This window comes from Chlorocebus sabaeus, chromosome 24 (genome assembly GCF_047675955.1).
Source record: "Chlorocebus sabaeus isolate Y175 chromosome 24, mChlSab1.0.hap1, whole genome shotgun sequence".
Taxonomy (NCBI): domain Eukaryota; kingdom Metazoa; phylum Chordata; class Mammalia; order Primates; family Cercopithecidae; genus Chlorocebus; species Chlorocebus sabaeus.
Window position 1 is genome coordinate 6,800,181 of NC_132927.1, and position 15,247 is coordinate 6,815,427.

General features: G+C 35.2%; 1 protein-coding gene and 1 long non-coding RNA gene across 3 annotated transcripts in view; one reads left to right on the forward strand and one right to left on the reverse strand.

Annotated features, from left to right (window-relative positions):
- Window positions 1–7,692, reverse strand: part of LOC140710060 (uncharacterized) — a 127,651-nt gene extending 119,959 nt beyond the window's left edge. The window contains exon 1 of the long non-coding RNA XR_012090928.1: window positions 7,335–7,692. This is a non-coding gene — a long non-coding RNA (uncharacterized lncRNA). The remainder of the gene's footprint in view (window positions 1–7,334) is intronic.
- Window positions 1–15,247, forward strand: part of G2E3 (G2/M-phase specific E3 ubiquitin protein ligase) — a 59,263-nt gene that overhangs the window by 5,504 nt on the left and 38,512 nt on the right. The window contains exon 2 of one of the 2 annotated variants that reach the window (XM_073010870.1): window positions 14,923–14,963. The exons of the other annotated variant lie outside the window; for it this stretch is intronic. Coding sequence (XP_072866971.1) covers window positions 14,927–14,963 — 37 coding nt within the window. The 5' untranslated portion in view covers window positions 14,923–14,926. The remainder of the gene's footprint in view (window positions 1–14,922; window positions 14,964–15,247) is intronic. 2 annotated transcript variants of the gene reach the window in all.

Consider the following 15,247-nt stretch of genomic DNA (forward strand, 5'->3'; position numbering starts at 1 on the left):
CCATTGGGATTTTGACAGGAGTTGTATTAAATCTATAAATTGCTTTGGGGAGTATAACCATCTTAGTGATACAGTTTTTCAACCCATGGATGCAAAATGTCTTTTCATTTATTTAAGGTTCTTTAATTTCTTTCAGCACTGTTTTGTAGTTTTCAGTGCACAAATGTTGCACCACCATGGTTAAATTTATTACTAAGTAATTTTTATGCTATTGTAACTGGATTTGTTTACTTAATTTCCTTTTTGAATCGTTCATTGTTGTATAGAAATACAAGTGATATTTGTGTGTTGATCTTGCATCCTGTAACTTCGCTGAATTCGTTTAGTAGCTCTAACAGTTTTTTGTGAATTCTCTAGGAAATTCTACATATAAGATCATGCTTTCTTTGAATAGAGTTACTTCTTGCTTTCTTGCTTTATTATTCTGAATAGACCTTCTGGTTCAGTGTTGAGTAGAAGTGGTGGGAGTGTGTGTCTTCGTTTTGTTACAGATCTTAGGTGGAAAGTGTGCGGTCTTTCACCAATAATTTTGTTAATTACAGGTTTTTCCATAGATGCTGAGGAAGTTCCCTTACATTCCTAAATGTTTGAGTGTATTTATCATTGAGTATTGTATTTTGTCAGATGTTTTTCTGCATCTATTGAGATGAGCATGTGACCTTTTCCTTTTTCTCAGTTAAAATGCTATATTATATTGATTGATTTCCATATGTTGAACCACCTTTGCATTTCTGGGATAAATCCCACTTGGTTGTGGTACAAAATTTTCTTTATCAGAATTCAGTTTGCTGGCAGTTTGTTAAGGATATATGTATCTGTGTTCATAACAGATATTGGCTTGTAGTTTTCTTTTCTGTGATGTCTTTTTCTGGCTTTGGTATCAGGGTATTGGTGGCTTCATAAAATGAGTTGGGAAGTGTCCTCATATCTTTTGGAGGGGTTTGAGAAAGAATGGGTGCCAATATTTCTTTAAAGGTTTAGTAGGGTTTCAGCTACTCAGGAGACTGAGGCAGGAGAATTGCTTTAACCTGGGATGCGAAGGTTACAGTGAGTCAAGATAGCGCCACTGCACTCCAGCCTGGGCAACAGAGTGAGACTCCATCTCGGCGGGGGGATACAAAAAAAAAATATTTAATAAGGTTCACCAGTGAACCCATCTGGGCTAGGACTTTTATTTGTTGGGAGGTTTTTCATTAGTGATTCAATCCCTCGTTTGTAGATTTGTTGAAATTTTCTATTTCTTCTTGTCACTTTTGTTTATTTAACCTATTGTTTTAATTTGTTAACTAACTTCTTAGAGTACAATTGTTCATAATAGTCCCATTTCATTCTTTTTATTTCTATTAGGTCTGTAGCAGTGTCCCACTTTGATTTCTTCTGATTTAGTAATTTGAGTCTTCTTTTTTCTCTGGATCATCTAACTAAACATTTTCAATTTTGTCGATCTTTTCAAGCAATTTTTATTTCATTGATTCTCAATTTAAAAATTTTTTATTACATTATCTGGACTCTAAATTATTTCCTTCTTTCTGCTAGCTTTGGGTTTAGTTTGGTCTTTTTCTGGTTTCTTTGGGCATAAAGTTGAGATATTGTTTCGGGGGCTTGATTTTATTTATCTCTAAGTATTTTCTAATTTCCCTTGTGATTTCTTTTTTGACCTTTTGTCTATTTAAAGTGTTATTTAATCTGCATATGTTTCTCAATTTTCCAGTTTTCCTTTTCTTACTGATTTCTGGTTTCATTCTGTAGTCATTGGAGAAGATATTTGGTGTGATTTCAGTCTTGTAAAATGTATTATTTTGTGGTCTAACATATGATCTGTCCATGGATATTGTTCCAGGTGCATTTGAGAAGAGTGTTTCATTCTGTTGTTGTAGGGTGTATATGTCTGTTAAGTCTAAACTAGTTCTCCTTTCATTTCTGTCCAATTTTGCCTCATATATTTTGGGGCTCTTATTAGGTGGGTTTGTGTTTATAATTGTCATGTCTTCTTGATGTCATGTCTTCTATAATTGTCATGTCTTGATGGATTGAGCTTTTTAGTCAGTCTTTATTGTCCTTTGAGTCCTTTAACAATCTTCAACTTAAAACCTATTTTGTCTGATATTAGTATAAACACCCAAGCTTACTTTTGATTACTGTTTGTATGAAGTATCTTATTCTGTCCTTTTACTTTCCATCTATTTGTGTTTTGTGATAGCTTTACTCTAGTAGATAGTGTATGTATGGATTTTTAAAAAATTCATTCTGTCAACCTTTGCCTTTTAATTGAAGAGCATAATTCATTTACATTTAATTACTGTTAAGGAAGGATTTCTGCCATTTTAGTATTTGTTTTCTATATGTCATATCTTTTCTGTTCTTCATGTCCTTTATTATTGCCTTTTGTTTACTTGATTTGTGTAGTGTACCATTTTGATTCCCTTCTCATTACCTTTTCTGCATGTATTTTTTAGTTATATTCTTAGTGGCTATCTTGGGGATTACAATTAATATCTTAAGCTTATAACAACCTAGTTTGAATTGGTACCCACTTAGCTTTCATAGTATACAAAAATTACACTTCTGTTTATCTCATCCTTCTTCCTAAATGTTATTGTGTCAAATTACATTTTTATATGTTTTACTCATTTTACATTTATACATAATGTGCCCAATAACATTGCTTTATATTTATTTTACGTGTTTTTCTTTTAAATCATATAGAAAAAAGAGAATTACCAAAAGTGCAGTAATACTACTGGCTTATATATTTGCTTCTGTAGTTACCCTTACTGGTGTTTTTATTTCCTCATATGACTTTGAGTTACTGTCTGGTGTCCCATTAGCATCTCTAGTAGATCTACTAAAAGATTCCCTTTCACCCTAGACCCCAGGTCTACCAGACCTGAGAAACAGCCATCCTTATCTGTCTCCTGGATGATTTTCCAAAGAATATAATGTAAACTTTCAGGAAACTTTTTATTGAGGTATAATATATGTGCAAAATAAATTTTAAGTACAAAATTTTGTTCATTGTAAAAAAAATTCAAACAATGCCAAAATTTATAAGAAATTAAAAGAAAAAGCCCCTACCCCATTCTCTCTTCCCAGGGATAACCACCATTAACAGTTAGGGACCTAGAAACTTTATGGTCTTTCTTGATCTCAGAAACTTCTGATCTTTCTGAATTTCTTTCACCCTTCCTTCTCGCCATCGAATGACTTCTTCTACTTTGCGTGTAAGAACCCTAATAGGTAAGTATTATCATCTCCATTGGACACAAGGCAGAGCCAGGAGTTCAAACACAAAATGTATGATTCAAGTGTAGTGTTCTTTCTACCATGTTCCTCTGCGTGGGTCCTGTCTAGAATCTTAGAGTTTAATTGCTCTGTCACATAAGGTAGCAGATACATTGTCCTGTTAAGATATAACTAAGGCCTTATTTTTTTAGACGGGAGAAGACCTGGTCATGTGGCAGCTGTGACAGAATAGCCTTTATTGCCTGAACTGTAGTAAAAAAAGATGCCACCTGCTTTAAGAAGGGTAGTTTGGATTGGGCTGGTTATTTAGAGCCTGACTTGGTCAGTGGAAGGGGCTAGGACTGGAATAAGAGCTGCCCACTGGGTCAGAGTTAGGACAAGCTGGTGAAGGGGGGGATTATATTACTGCCTGATTATCCAATCCAAGGAGATTTATATAATCCAACCAGATGGCAGAATCAGCAAGAGCAACTTCCAGAAGAAATTCCTGACATTCCCCAGACATCCCAGGCTTTCACACGCTGTTGTGCTTTTGCACACACTCTACTTAGAATGCTTTTTCTGCGTTGTCTGCTGAGCATATTTATCTTTCACAATTACGTTATAATTACGTTATAATATCACCACCTCTATAAGACTACACCGCATGTGTGTGAAATATTTGTTTACTTGCCTGCCTCCCATGTGAGTATGTGTACTGATCTTCACTATTGAAACATAGTTTTGCTGCAGATAGGATTCTTTGCTGACAGGTTTGGGTTTTTTTCCTGTCCTTCAGCACTTTAAATATGTCATCTCACTGCCTTCTGGAACTCTATGGTTTCTAATGAGAAACTGGCTCTTAATCTTATTGGTAATATTTTGTATGTGTTAATCACTTCTTTCTTGCTGCTTTCAAGATTCTTTGTCTTTATTTTTGTCAGTTGGACTATACTGTGTCTCAATGTGGAACTCCTAGAATTTGTCCTGATTAAAGATCTTGAGCTTCTTAAAAGAATGTATAGATTGAAGTCTTACATGTATAGATTTCAGTCTTACATGAAATTTGGGAAGGTTTTGGCTATTATTTCTTCAAACATTCTTTCTGTTCCACTTTCTGTGGTCCTTCTTGGACTCCTATTAAGCATATGTTGGTATGCTTGATAGTATCTCGTAGTCTCTTGGGCTCTGTTTCTTTTTCATTTTTTTTCTTCCTGCTCTTCAGACTGGATAATTTCAACTAACCTGTCTTCAAGTTCACTGATTCTTTCTCCTGCCTGCTCAAACGTGCTGTTAAACCTCTGTAATGAATTTATTATTTCAGTTATTATGCTTTACAGCTGCAGAATTTCTATTTCCTTTTTATCATTTCTGCTGCTTTATTGACATTCTCTATTTGTTGAGACCTTGTTGATTGTGAGTTTTTTGCCAGGTTTTTCTGTGTTTCTAGGGAGGTACAGACCTGCAGAGCCCCTTGCTCCACCATTTTGTTGATGTGTTGCTGTATTACTGAATTTGAAGAGTTTTTCAAAAAATATATTGTGGCTCTAACTAAGTCCTTTATCAGATTATGATTTGCAAATACTTTCTCAGTCTGAGGCTTGTCTTATTCTCTTAACAGTGTCTTTTGATGAGCAGACGATACTAACTTTAAGTGCAGTTCGTCTTTTTTTGTCTTGTGCTTTTGGTATTGTATCTAAGAAATCTTATGTAACATAAAGTCACAGAAATTTTCTCCTGTTTTTTCTAGAAATTTTATAGTTTACATTTTGTAGGTTTACATTTTGTATTTAGAACTGTAATTCATTTTGAGTTCATTTTTTGTGAGACTTAAGTATTCTTGTGGGTGTTGTAGTGTTTTTTTTTTTCTATTTTAATTTGCATTTCCTTTATGACCAGTCATGTTCATATTTTCTTTTGCTTGTTGGCTGTGTTGTTTTTTTTTTTTTAAGTGTCTGGTCAAATCCTTTGTCCATTTTGTTCATTTTATTGTGATGTCTTCTGTTTGAGTTATAAGCATTCTTTATACATTATGGATATAAATCCTTTGTCAGGTTATATGTTTTGCCAGTGTTTATTCCCCATCTGTGTTTTGCCTTTTTCCTTGCATAACTATGTCTTTTGATTAGAAAGTTGTTAATTTTGATGTTTAATTCATCAGTGTTTTCTGTGATTCAGTTTCCTCAGAAATCTTTGCCAAACCCCAAGATCATGAAGAATCTTCCCTATGTTTTCTTTTAGAAGTTTTTTTTCTTGTGATCCAATTTGAATTAACTTTTAATATATGAGGTCAATGTTCTTCCCCCACCCTCTGCCCAAAACATTAAGTTATTTCAATACTATTTATTGAATAGACTACCATTTGAATACAGTGAATTACCTTGGTATCTTTGTTGAAAAGCAATTGTCTGGGTCTGTTTCTGGCCTTTCCCTTGTGTTCTATTGAGCTATATATCTGACTTTTCCCTTATGTTCTATTGAGCTATATGTCTGTCTTGATTAATGTAGCTCTATAAGAAGTCATGAAATCACATAGTTGGAGACCACTGACTTTTTCTTTTTAAAAACGTTTTTGCTATTACAAGGCCTTCGCATTTTTATGTAGGTTTTAGAATCAGCATGCCAGTTTCTTTAAAAAAAAACAAAAACAAAAAAACCTGCTGGGGATTTTGGTTGGGATTGGTCTTTCATTTCTCTCAGCAATGTTTTGTAGCTTTTCAGAGTGTAGTCTTTTTGCACATCTTTTACTAAGTTTTTACCCATTACGAATAGAATTGTTCTCTAATTTTCTGATTAATTCTTGCTGCTATACAGATTTGCCTTGTTTCATTAGAACTTGTTAAAGTCACTTATTGTAAATGAGTTGGTAGGATTTTCTATGTAGATGACCATATGTGAAAACAGTTTTACTTCATCCTTCACAGTTTTGTCTTCTTTTCCCTTGGAGTACACTGATGAATCAGAGATTAAGGTGAACATTTGTAGATTCCCTTTGCTATGTTGAAAAAATTTATTTTACCCACAGTTTGCTTTACAGTTTTGTTATGATTGGATATTGACATTTGACAGATGCCCTTTCGTATCTGTTGAGATTGCCTCGCAGTACAATGTGGAAATTAATGCACATTTGTAGATGCCCTTTATTAGATTGAGAAAATTCCCGTCTGTTTCTGGTTTGTTTTACAGTTTTATCATGATTGGTTGTTGAATTTTGTCAGATGCTCTTTCTGCATCTATTGAGATGATAATACTTTTTTCCCCTTTATTTTATTAACACGGTGTATTACTTTAATTTTCAGATGATATCTAATCTTACATTTCTAAGATAAACCCAGTTAAGATATATTATCCTTTTTTTTTTAAATTAAAAGAAAAACTACCGATGATTGACTAAATTTGCCAGGTACTCTCATGGCATTTATGTGTTGCTTCTAATTCTTACAATAACCTGTAATTAGCTTCTAGCTTGAGGGATGGTAAAATTGAGGCTGAGGTCTCAGGAAAAAATATATAGAACACGAAGGAAAGTCTAAACTTCATACCTTCAATGCCCCTAGTACTCTTTCTACTATACCATGCTACTTTTTGTAATAATTTATAGTTTAAAAATATGGAAGATCATACTGTTGTTTTATGTACTTTTTTTTTTGATGGAGGTCTCACTGTGTTGCTCAAGGTGAACTCAAATTTCTGAGCTCAAGCAATCCTCCTGCTTCAGCCTCTCAAGTAGCTGGGACTACAGGTGCATACCACTGTGCCTGGCTTTTATGTACATTTTTGAGATATATATATTTCCTAGAATGTGAATAATTGATTCATGAAAAAAAAATTCTAACACCTTTTAACCTCTACCATTCAATGTCTTTCTTCTAATTTTATCTTTGCTGTTACCGTGAACCCAAGTAACTAACAAATCTTTAAGAGTATTTTTTTTGTCTCTAAATTTGTAGGAGCACCTAAAGTGTATTAACTATCTATCCCGAGGTAGCATGGGTGTATTAGTCACACTTCTCCAGAGAAACAGAAACAATAGGATATACATTTGTGTGTGTGTGTGTGTGTGTGTGAAGAGGAGAGGGAAGGATTGATTAATTTATAAGGTACTGACTCACATGATTATGTAGTGTGAACAGCCCCATTGTCTGCAAACTGGAGACCCAGGAAAGTCCTGCGGTGTAGTTTGAATGTCTGGAGCCAAAGAGCTGATGGTATAGGTGCCAGTTCCGATATGAAGGCCTGAAAACCAGGAACACCAAGGACAGAAGATTGATGTCCTACCTCAAGCAGTCAGACAGAACCTCAAGCAGTCAGACAGAGAGCAAATTTAACGTTTTTCTGCCTTCTGTTTTTATTCAGGCCCTCAGTGGACTAGCTAATGTCTACCCACACTGGGGATGGCCATCTGCTTTACTTAGTTCACCAGTTCAAATGCTGATCTTTTCCAGAAACACTCTCACAGACACATCCAGACGTAAGTTTAACCAGTTATCTGGGCATCCTGTGGCCTGGTAAAGATAACACATAAAATTAACCATCACACTGGGTTAGTCTTGATCTTGAATTTTTTGGGAATTTTTATATTACTTTTAATTCAATTATTTTTAAACCTTTTTTATTTTGAAATAATTCTAAAGTTACAGGAAAGTTGCAAGAAAAGTACAAAGAACTACATATGCCCTTACCTAGATTAACCACTTTTTATTTTCCACATTCACTTTATCATTCTGCAGTGTTGTACATTTGCATGTACTTTCCCTTTTCTGAACCGTTGGAGAGTAGGTTGCATGTGTCTGGTCCCCCTACCCCTTAATACTTCAGTATTTCCTAAGAACAGCGATAGTCTACTGAATAACCTAAGTATGGATACCAATTTCAGGAAACTTAGCATAAATAAAATACTTTCAACAATATATTGTTTTGGTCAATTGCCTCAATGACATCCTTTGGAGCAGTTTTATTCCCCAGTGCAGGATACAGACCAGGATCCTTCATGCATTTGTAGTAAATAAAATACAGTTCATTTTTGTTTTTAGGTTTGGGGGTACATGTGAAGGTTTGTTACATAGGTAAACAACATGTCACAGGGATTTGTTGCACATACTATTTCATCACCCAGGTTTTAATCCCAATAGCCAATAGTTATCTTTTCTGCTCCTCGCCCTCCTCCCACCCTCCTGCATCAGGTAGATGCCATGTCTCTTGTTTCCTTCTTTGTGTTCATGAGTTCTTAACGTGTAGCTCCCACTTACAAGTGATAACATGCGATATTTGGTTTTTTGTTCCTGTGTTACTGTTCTAAGGATGATAGCCTCAGGCTCCATCCATGTTCCTGCAAAAGACATGATCTTATTCTTTTTTATGGCTGCGCAACATTTTATGGTGTATTTGTACCACATTTTCTTTATCTGTTCTGTCATTGATGAGCATTTAGGCTGATTCCATGTCTTTGCTATTGTGAATAGTGGTGCAGTAAACATTCGTGTGCATGTATCTTTATGGTAGAATGATTTATAGTCCCCTGGCTATATACCCAGTAATGAGATTGTTTTGTAAAATGGTAGTTCTGCTTTTAGCTCTTTGAGGAATTGCCATACTGCTTTTCACAGTGGTTGAACTAATTTACACTCCCACCAATAGCGTACAAGTGTTTCCTTTTCTCCACAACCTTACCCGCATCTGTTATTTTTTGACTTTGTGATAGTAGCCATTCTGACTGGTGTGAGATGGTATCTCATTGTGGTTTTGATTTGCATTTCTCTAATGATTAGTGATGTTGAGCTTTTTTTCATATGCTTGTTGGCCACGTATATGTCTTCTTTTGAGAAGTATCTGCTTATATCCTTTGGCCACTTTTTAATGGGGTTGTTTTTCTCTTGTAAATTAAAGTTCCTTATAAATGCTTTTGATGAAATTCAACACCCCTTCGTGTTAAAAACTCTCAATAAACTAAGTATTGAAGGAACATGCCTCAAAATAATGAGAGCCATCTGTGACAGACCCACAGCCAACATTATACGGAATGGGCAAAAGCTAGAAGCATTCCTCTTGAAAACCGACACAAGACAAGGATACTCTGTCTCACCACTTCACCATAGTGTTAGGAGTCCTAGCCAGAGCAATCAGGCAAGAGAAAGAAATAAAGGGCATCCAAATAGGAAGAGAGGAAGTCAAACTATCTCCGCAGATGACATGGTTCTGTATCTAGAAAACCCCTTAGTCTTGGCCCGAAAGCTTTTCCAGCTGATAAACAACTTCAGCAAAGTTGCAGGATGCAAAATCAGCATTCAAAAATCACTAGCATTCCTATACACCAAAAACAGCCAAACCTAGAGCCAAATCAGAAAGGCAATCCCATTCACAGTGGCTGCAGAAAGAATGAAATACCTAGGAATACAGCTAACAAGGGAGGTGAAAGATCTCTACAGTGAGAATTACAAAGCACTGCTCAAAGAAATCAGAGAAAACACAAACAAATGGAAAAACATCCCATGTTCATGGATAGGAAGAATCAATACCATTAAAATGGCTATACTGCCCAGAACAATGTACAGATTCACTGCTATTCCTATCAAACTACCAATAACATTCTTCACAAAACTAGAAAAAGCTGTTTTAAAATTCATATGAAACCAAAAAAGAGCGCAAATAGCCAAGGCAATCCTAAGCAAAAAGAACAAAGCTGGAGGCATCACATTACCCATCTTCAAACTATAGTACAAGGCTACAGTAACCAAAACAGCATAGTACTGGTACAGAAACAGACACATCAACCAGTGGAACACAATAGAGAGCCCAGAAATGAGGCTGCACATCTGCGACCATCTGATCTTTGACAAAACTGACAATAAACAAGCAATAGGGAAAAGACTCCCTGTTTATTAAATGGTGCTGGGATAACTGGCTAGCCATATGCAGAAGATTGAAGCTGGACCCCTTCCTAACACGATGCATAAAAACCAACTCAAGATGGATTAAAGACTTAAATGTAAAACCCAAAACTATAAAAACCCTGGAAGACAACCTAGGCAGTATCATCCTGGACATAGGAATGGGCAAAGATTTCATGACAAGGACTTGAAAACCAATCATAACAAACGCAAAAGTTGACAAGTGGGATCTAGTTAAACTTGAGTTTCTGCACAGCAAAAGAAACTACCAACAGAGTAAACAGACAACTTACAGAATAGGAGAAAATGTTTGCAAACTATGCATCTGACAAGCATCATGTTTTATTATGCAGTGCTGAATCAGAAAAGTTAATTCTTTGCTATGTATAGGACATCCAAAGACAACATTTCTGAGTTGTAAAGAGAAAGAATTTAGAGTACATCGAATAATGCAATGCACAGACTAAGTTGAACCTTTCTGATTAGTAATTTAAATCAAGTCATTTCTATAGCAAGAATGTTCATTTCTTAAAAATGCTAGATTAAAAAAATCAATCTATTTCTCTTTCAAGTGCCTGATTCCAGCATGTTTTCTGTATATTCAATGTCACCTTTTTCAGTAAGATTAGGCACTTTAGAAAATGTTGGATGGGGCCAGGCATGGTGGCTCACGCCTGGAATCCCAGCACTTTGGGAGGCTGAGGCAGGCAGATCATGAGGTCAAGAGATTGAGACCATCTTGGCCAACATGATGAAACCCTGTCTCTGCTAAAAATACAAAAATTAGCTGGGTGTGGTGGGGCATGCCTGTAGTCCCAGCTACTTGGGAGGCTAAGGCAGAACAATCACTTGAACCCAGGAGGCAGAGGTTGCAGTAAGCCGAGATTGTGTCACTGCACTGCAGCCTGGCAACAGAATGAGACTTTGTCTCAAAAAAAAAAAAAAAAAAAAAAGGAAAGAAAATGTTGGGTGGTTAGGATCTGTTTATTTATTCAAATGTTAGCCGTTTGAATAAATTCTGGCTGGAATGAAGGAATTTGACTTACTTTTTTGTATTAGTTATCTGTTGTCATGTAACAGATAACTCCAGATAACTCCAGAACTTGCTGGTTTTAAATAATAAACATTTAATTACTGATAGTTTCTTTTGATCAGGAATTTGGGAGTTGCCTTGCTGTGTGGTTCTGGCTTAGGGTCTTGTATGAAGTTGCTCGCAGGCTGTTAGCCAAATTGCAGTCGTATGAAGGCTTGATTGGGGCTAGAGGATTCACTTCTAACATGGTTTATTCACATGACAGAAGGTAGAATGCCTCCATTCCTTACCAACTGTATGTCTCCATGGTGTATGCCATTTTTATGACATGGCAGCTGTCTTCCTCCATAGCATATGATCCATGATAGTGAGGAGGAAGTCACAATGCCTTTTATGACATTGTCATTTCTGCCACAGTCTTTTTGGTTGAAGCAAGTTAGCAAGCACTAAGCACATCTACAATCAAGGAGAGGGGCAGGCCCTACCTTTTGAAGGAAGAAGTATGAAAGTGTATCACTGACTGATCGAGTAGAGGTAAGCAGTGGAGGACACTCAGAATACTTTTTGACAGAAGGTATTAATTAAATTGTTGATTTTCCAGAGAAGGGAATGGTTTTATTTTGTTTCTAAAGCCCAATCTGTTATTAAGACTTGGACTGTTATTAAAATATACACTTAGATATCATTTTTTTAAAATTCTACTTGGGAAGTCTTAAAATTCATATTCTTGAAGGAAAACATCTAAAACAAATTATAAAATTCAACTCTAAAATACGTGAATAGTATTTTTTGCTAAGGTTTTGTTTTGGAGACTTGTTTGAAATAAAGTGATCCTCATTCATAGTTAGAAACAAAAGTTATATTGCACATATTAGGGATCAGGAAGAAGGCTAATGTGAACTGATCAAAAGTATGAATTATGGATTGCCTTTAGAATATTCAACTTTTAGGTAACTTGATATTGTTATAATTTCAAGCTTAGAGAAAAGTTGTAAGAATAGCATAAGGAACTCCTATATATCCTTTATCTAGATTCATTAATTGTTCATTTTGTGCCATTTGTGTTATTCTTTGTCTCATCCTAGCCCAGTCAGCCTAACACCACCAGGGATAAGTCAGTAGTCTGATAAAATTAAATTTCTTGACCCACTCCAGTGAGAGAGAGTGCAAAGGAGAGGAAGCACAGGGCTTCTTACCAAATGGAGTTACAGTAGATTTCGTACAGGATTTTGGAGAAGGATAGCATTTAGGTAAAATTTAAATGCGCTACATTTTGTGGTGTCTAGGTTGAATGACAGTGTAGATGTAAATCTGTGTTGTCGAATGACTAAAACATCCTTTATAAATTAAACTTTATGTTTACTCTAAGTGAAGTACTATTGTGTGTTTATGGAATTTTCTGCAATAAATTCATGTGTATGGATTGATTTATGATACGTTGAATTCATCACCAAAGGTTGAATTGTAGAGAAGTCCTTTAAGAGGAGGCATTTTATCTTCCTATTATATTTTATCAATTTTAAGATGGACTCACCCCTTCTACACACACACTTCTTTCCATATGGATATTCAGTTTTTCTAGTACCATTTGTTTAAAAGATTTTATTTTCCCTCGTTGAATTGCTTTGGTGTCTTTGTTGAAAATGACTGGAAAAATATGAATCTGTTTCTGAGTTTTATTGAGAACTGGTCTTAGATGTATCAGCATGTTTAAAATGATGTTCTATAGCTTGTGATCCTCAATCAATTTGTTCACTTAAGGCAGTTCTGCAGTTATTGTTTGAAAATGTATAAACATCAAAAGCGCCATCATATACCTGTAGAGAATTACTAGTGCCTCTAAAAGAAGGAAGAGAAGGAAAAAAAAAAATCCAAGAGACAATAAAGGAGTGCTCCTTTAACCCTACATTAACAGTTGTGGAGTGGAGCTAGGAAAAATAGTAGTCTAGACCTACTTAACTCCAAAGCCCCCTTAAAACTGGGCTCTTAGTTGTTTTATACATTCTTTTAAGAATACCAATCTTGATGGCATAGGATATGATTTTGTAAGGAATAAAAAAAAATTGAAGGCTTAGAGTCAAAGCCATTTAAGAAATTTGGACTATGACTTTAGGAAAACACGGAAATGCATATGAGCGAATCTATGTTTAAATCCGAAACACTTTTTACAGTCAGTATGAAATATAAATTCTAATTGTAAGGAAGCATTGTATCAGTTTAATTTGGTTAATCAGTCTTCATAAAATAATCTGTGTCCTACATTTTGTGGTGTCTTAGATTTCATGAAATCTGATAACAATTTTTATTTGTGGTTTTCACTCTTTGATATATAATATTCTGTATTATTTTTTGTGCTCTTTCATTATTTTCATGTGAAGTGCCATGGTGTAATCTGCAGTCACTCAGCTATGGATTAGTGTATTCCCACCAACTAACTCCTTGACCTTGGACAGGTGTTTAACCTTTCTGAGAACTGGTTTTTGCAACTATAAATGAGGTTGTATTTACCTAGTGGCATTAAGATGTTTATTCTTTTCCACTTAAATACCAAGAGATTGCACATACATTATGCTTAAATTTCATTAACATTTCTAGTAGGCTAGAAATGTTCATATACCCTTGGTAAAGTGAAACATTAATGTTATTAAGATGTCAGTCTTCCTTTCTTTGATCTTTTAGAAAAAAGTTATATTTCAGTAATGATTGTAAGTATTTTTATTTGTTTAACTAGTGGGGAGTGAAGAGATAGGGATAGACCAATGTCTTTCAGTATGTAAATGGTTGAGCACCACTGTACTAGAAGAGGTAATGAGACAGTCAGGTGGCTGCAGTCCTATATAGAATCCTGGCAAATGCAACAGCCACAAGTATGGTATAGACTAATCAAGGATTGTTTTTGTTTTTTGTTGTTGTTTTTGAGACGGAGTTTCACTCTTGTTGTCAAAGCTAGAGTGCAATGATGTGATCTTTGGCTCACTGCAACCTCCACCTCCCGAATTCAAGCAGTTCTCCTGCCTCAGCCTCCCAAGTAGCTGGGATTACAGGCGCGTACCACCACACCCTGCTAACTTTTTGTATTTTTAGTAGAAACGGGGTTTCACCGTGTTAGCCAGGCTAGTCTCGAACTCCTGACCTCAGGTGATCCACCCACCTCAGCCTCCCAAAGTGCTGGGACTACAGGTGTGAGCCACTGCACCCAGCCAAAGGATTGTTTTATAGGCTGCATAAATATGAATGGCATTGCTATTGATGATGGTTTTTTTTCTTTTTTCCTAAATGATGAACAATTCTGGCTAAAACTTTGAAGAAAAATTAAATAGAAATTTCCTTGATTGACATAGGAGTTGTAGTTCTGGAAATATAATTTGTTAATATGTAAAATGGGCTTGGGTTCTAGTTTAAGATAATTACAAACAGGTTTTTTTTAACCTACTTGAATGTCCAGATGGAAATTTGAAAGTCTACACTATTGTTTGTTGTGTAGGATTGTTTGGTGCATTGCAAGATGTCCTATAATCCTGGCCTCTTTCCACTAAATACCAGTGGTCATCTTAATTGTTTTGACAACTAAAAAACATTCCCTTTAATTTTAAAAATGTTCCCCAACTCTTAACACCCCTGTTGAGAACTACTGGTCTTAGATGTATTAAAGGTAAGAAAAATTGAAGTACTAGAGTTTTATATGATTTATTTGTCATTATGCATTGACTGCATTTAATAAAAGTTGTTACTTTGAGACTTTTGCAATTAAGATGACTGTATTAATGTTATTTTTCCTAGTAAAATGAATGAAAATAAACCTGGTGACTCACAGAACCTTGGTAAGTAACTGTATTTAAAATAATTTTATTACAGTGAGTTTTAAATATGTTACTCAAACATTAGGACTGAAGAGGAATGAATTCCCTGGCACATACTTAGTTCGTTTGTCCACGTACTAAAGTATAATACTGCATATATTTATTTCAACAAAAACCTGTCAGAAGACAATTTATTTGCCAAGTTTTATTTCTAATGTATATATACAAGATATGATTCGTATCTCAATAAAACAATTATTTAAAGGAAAAAATGCAGATGAGAACAATTTAAACAGTGTAAAAGT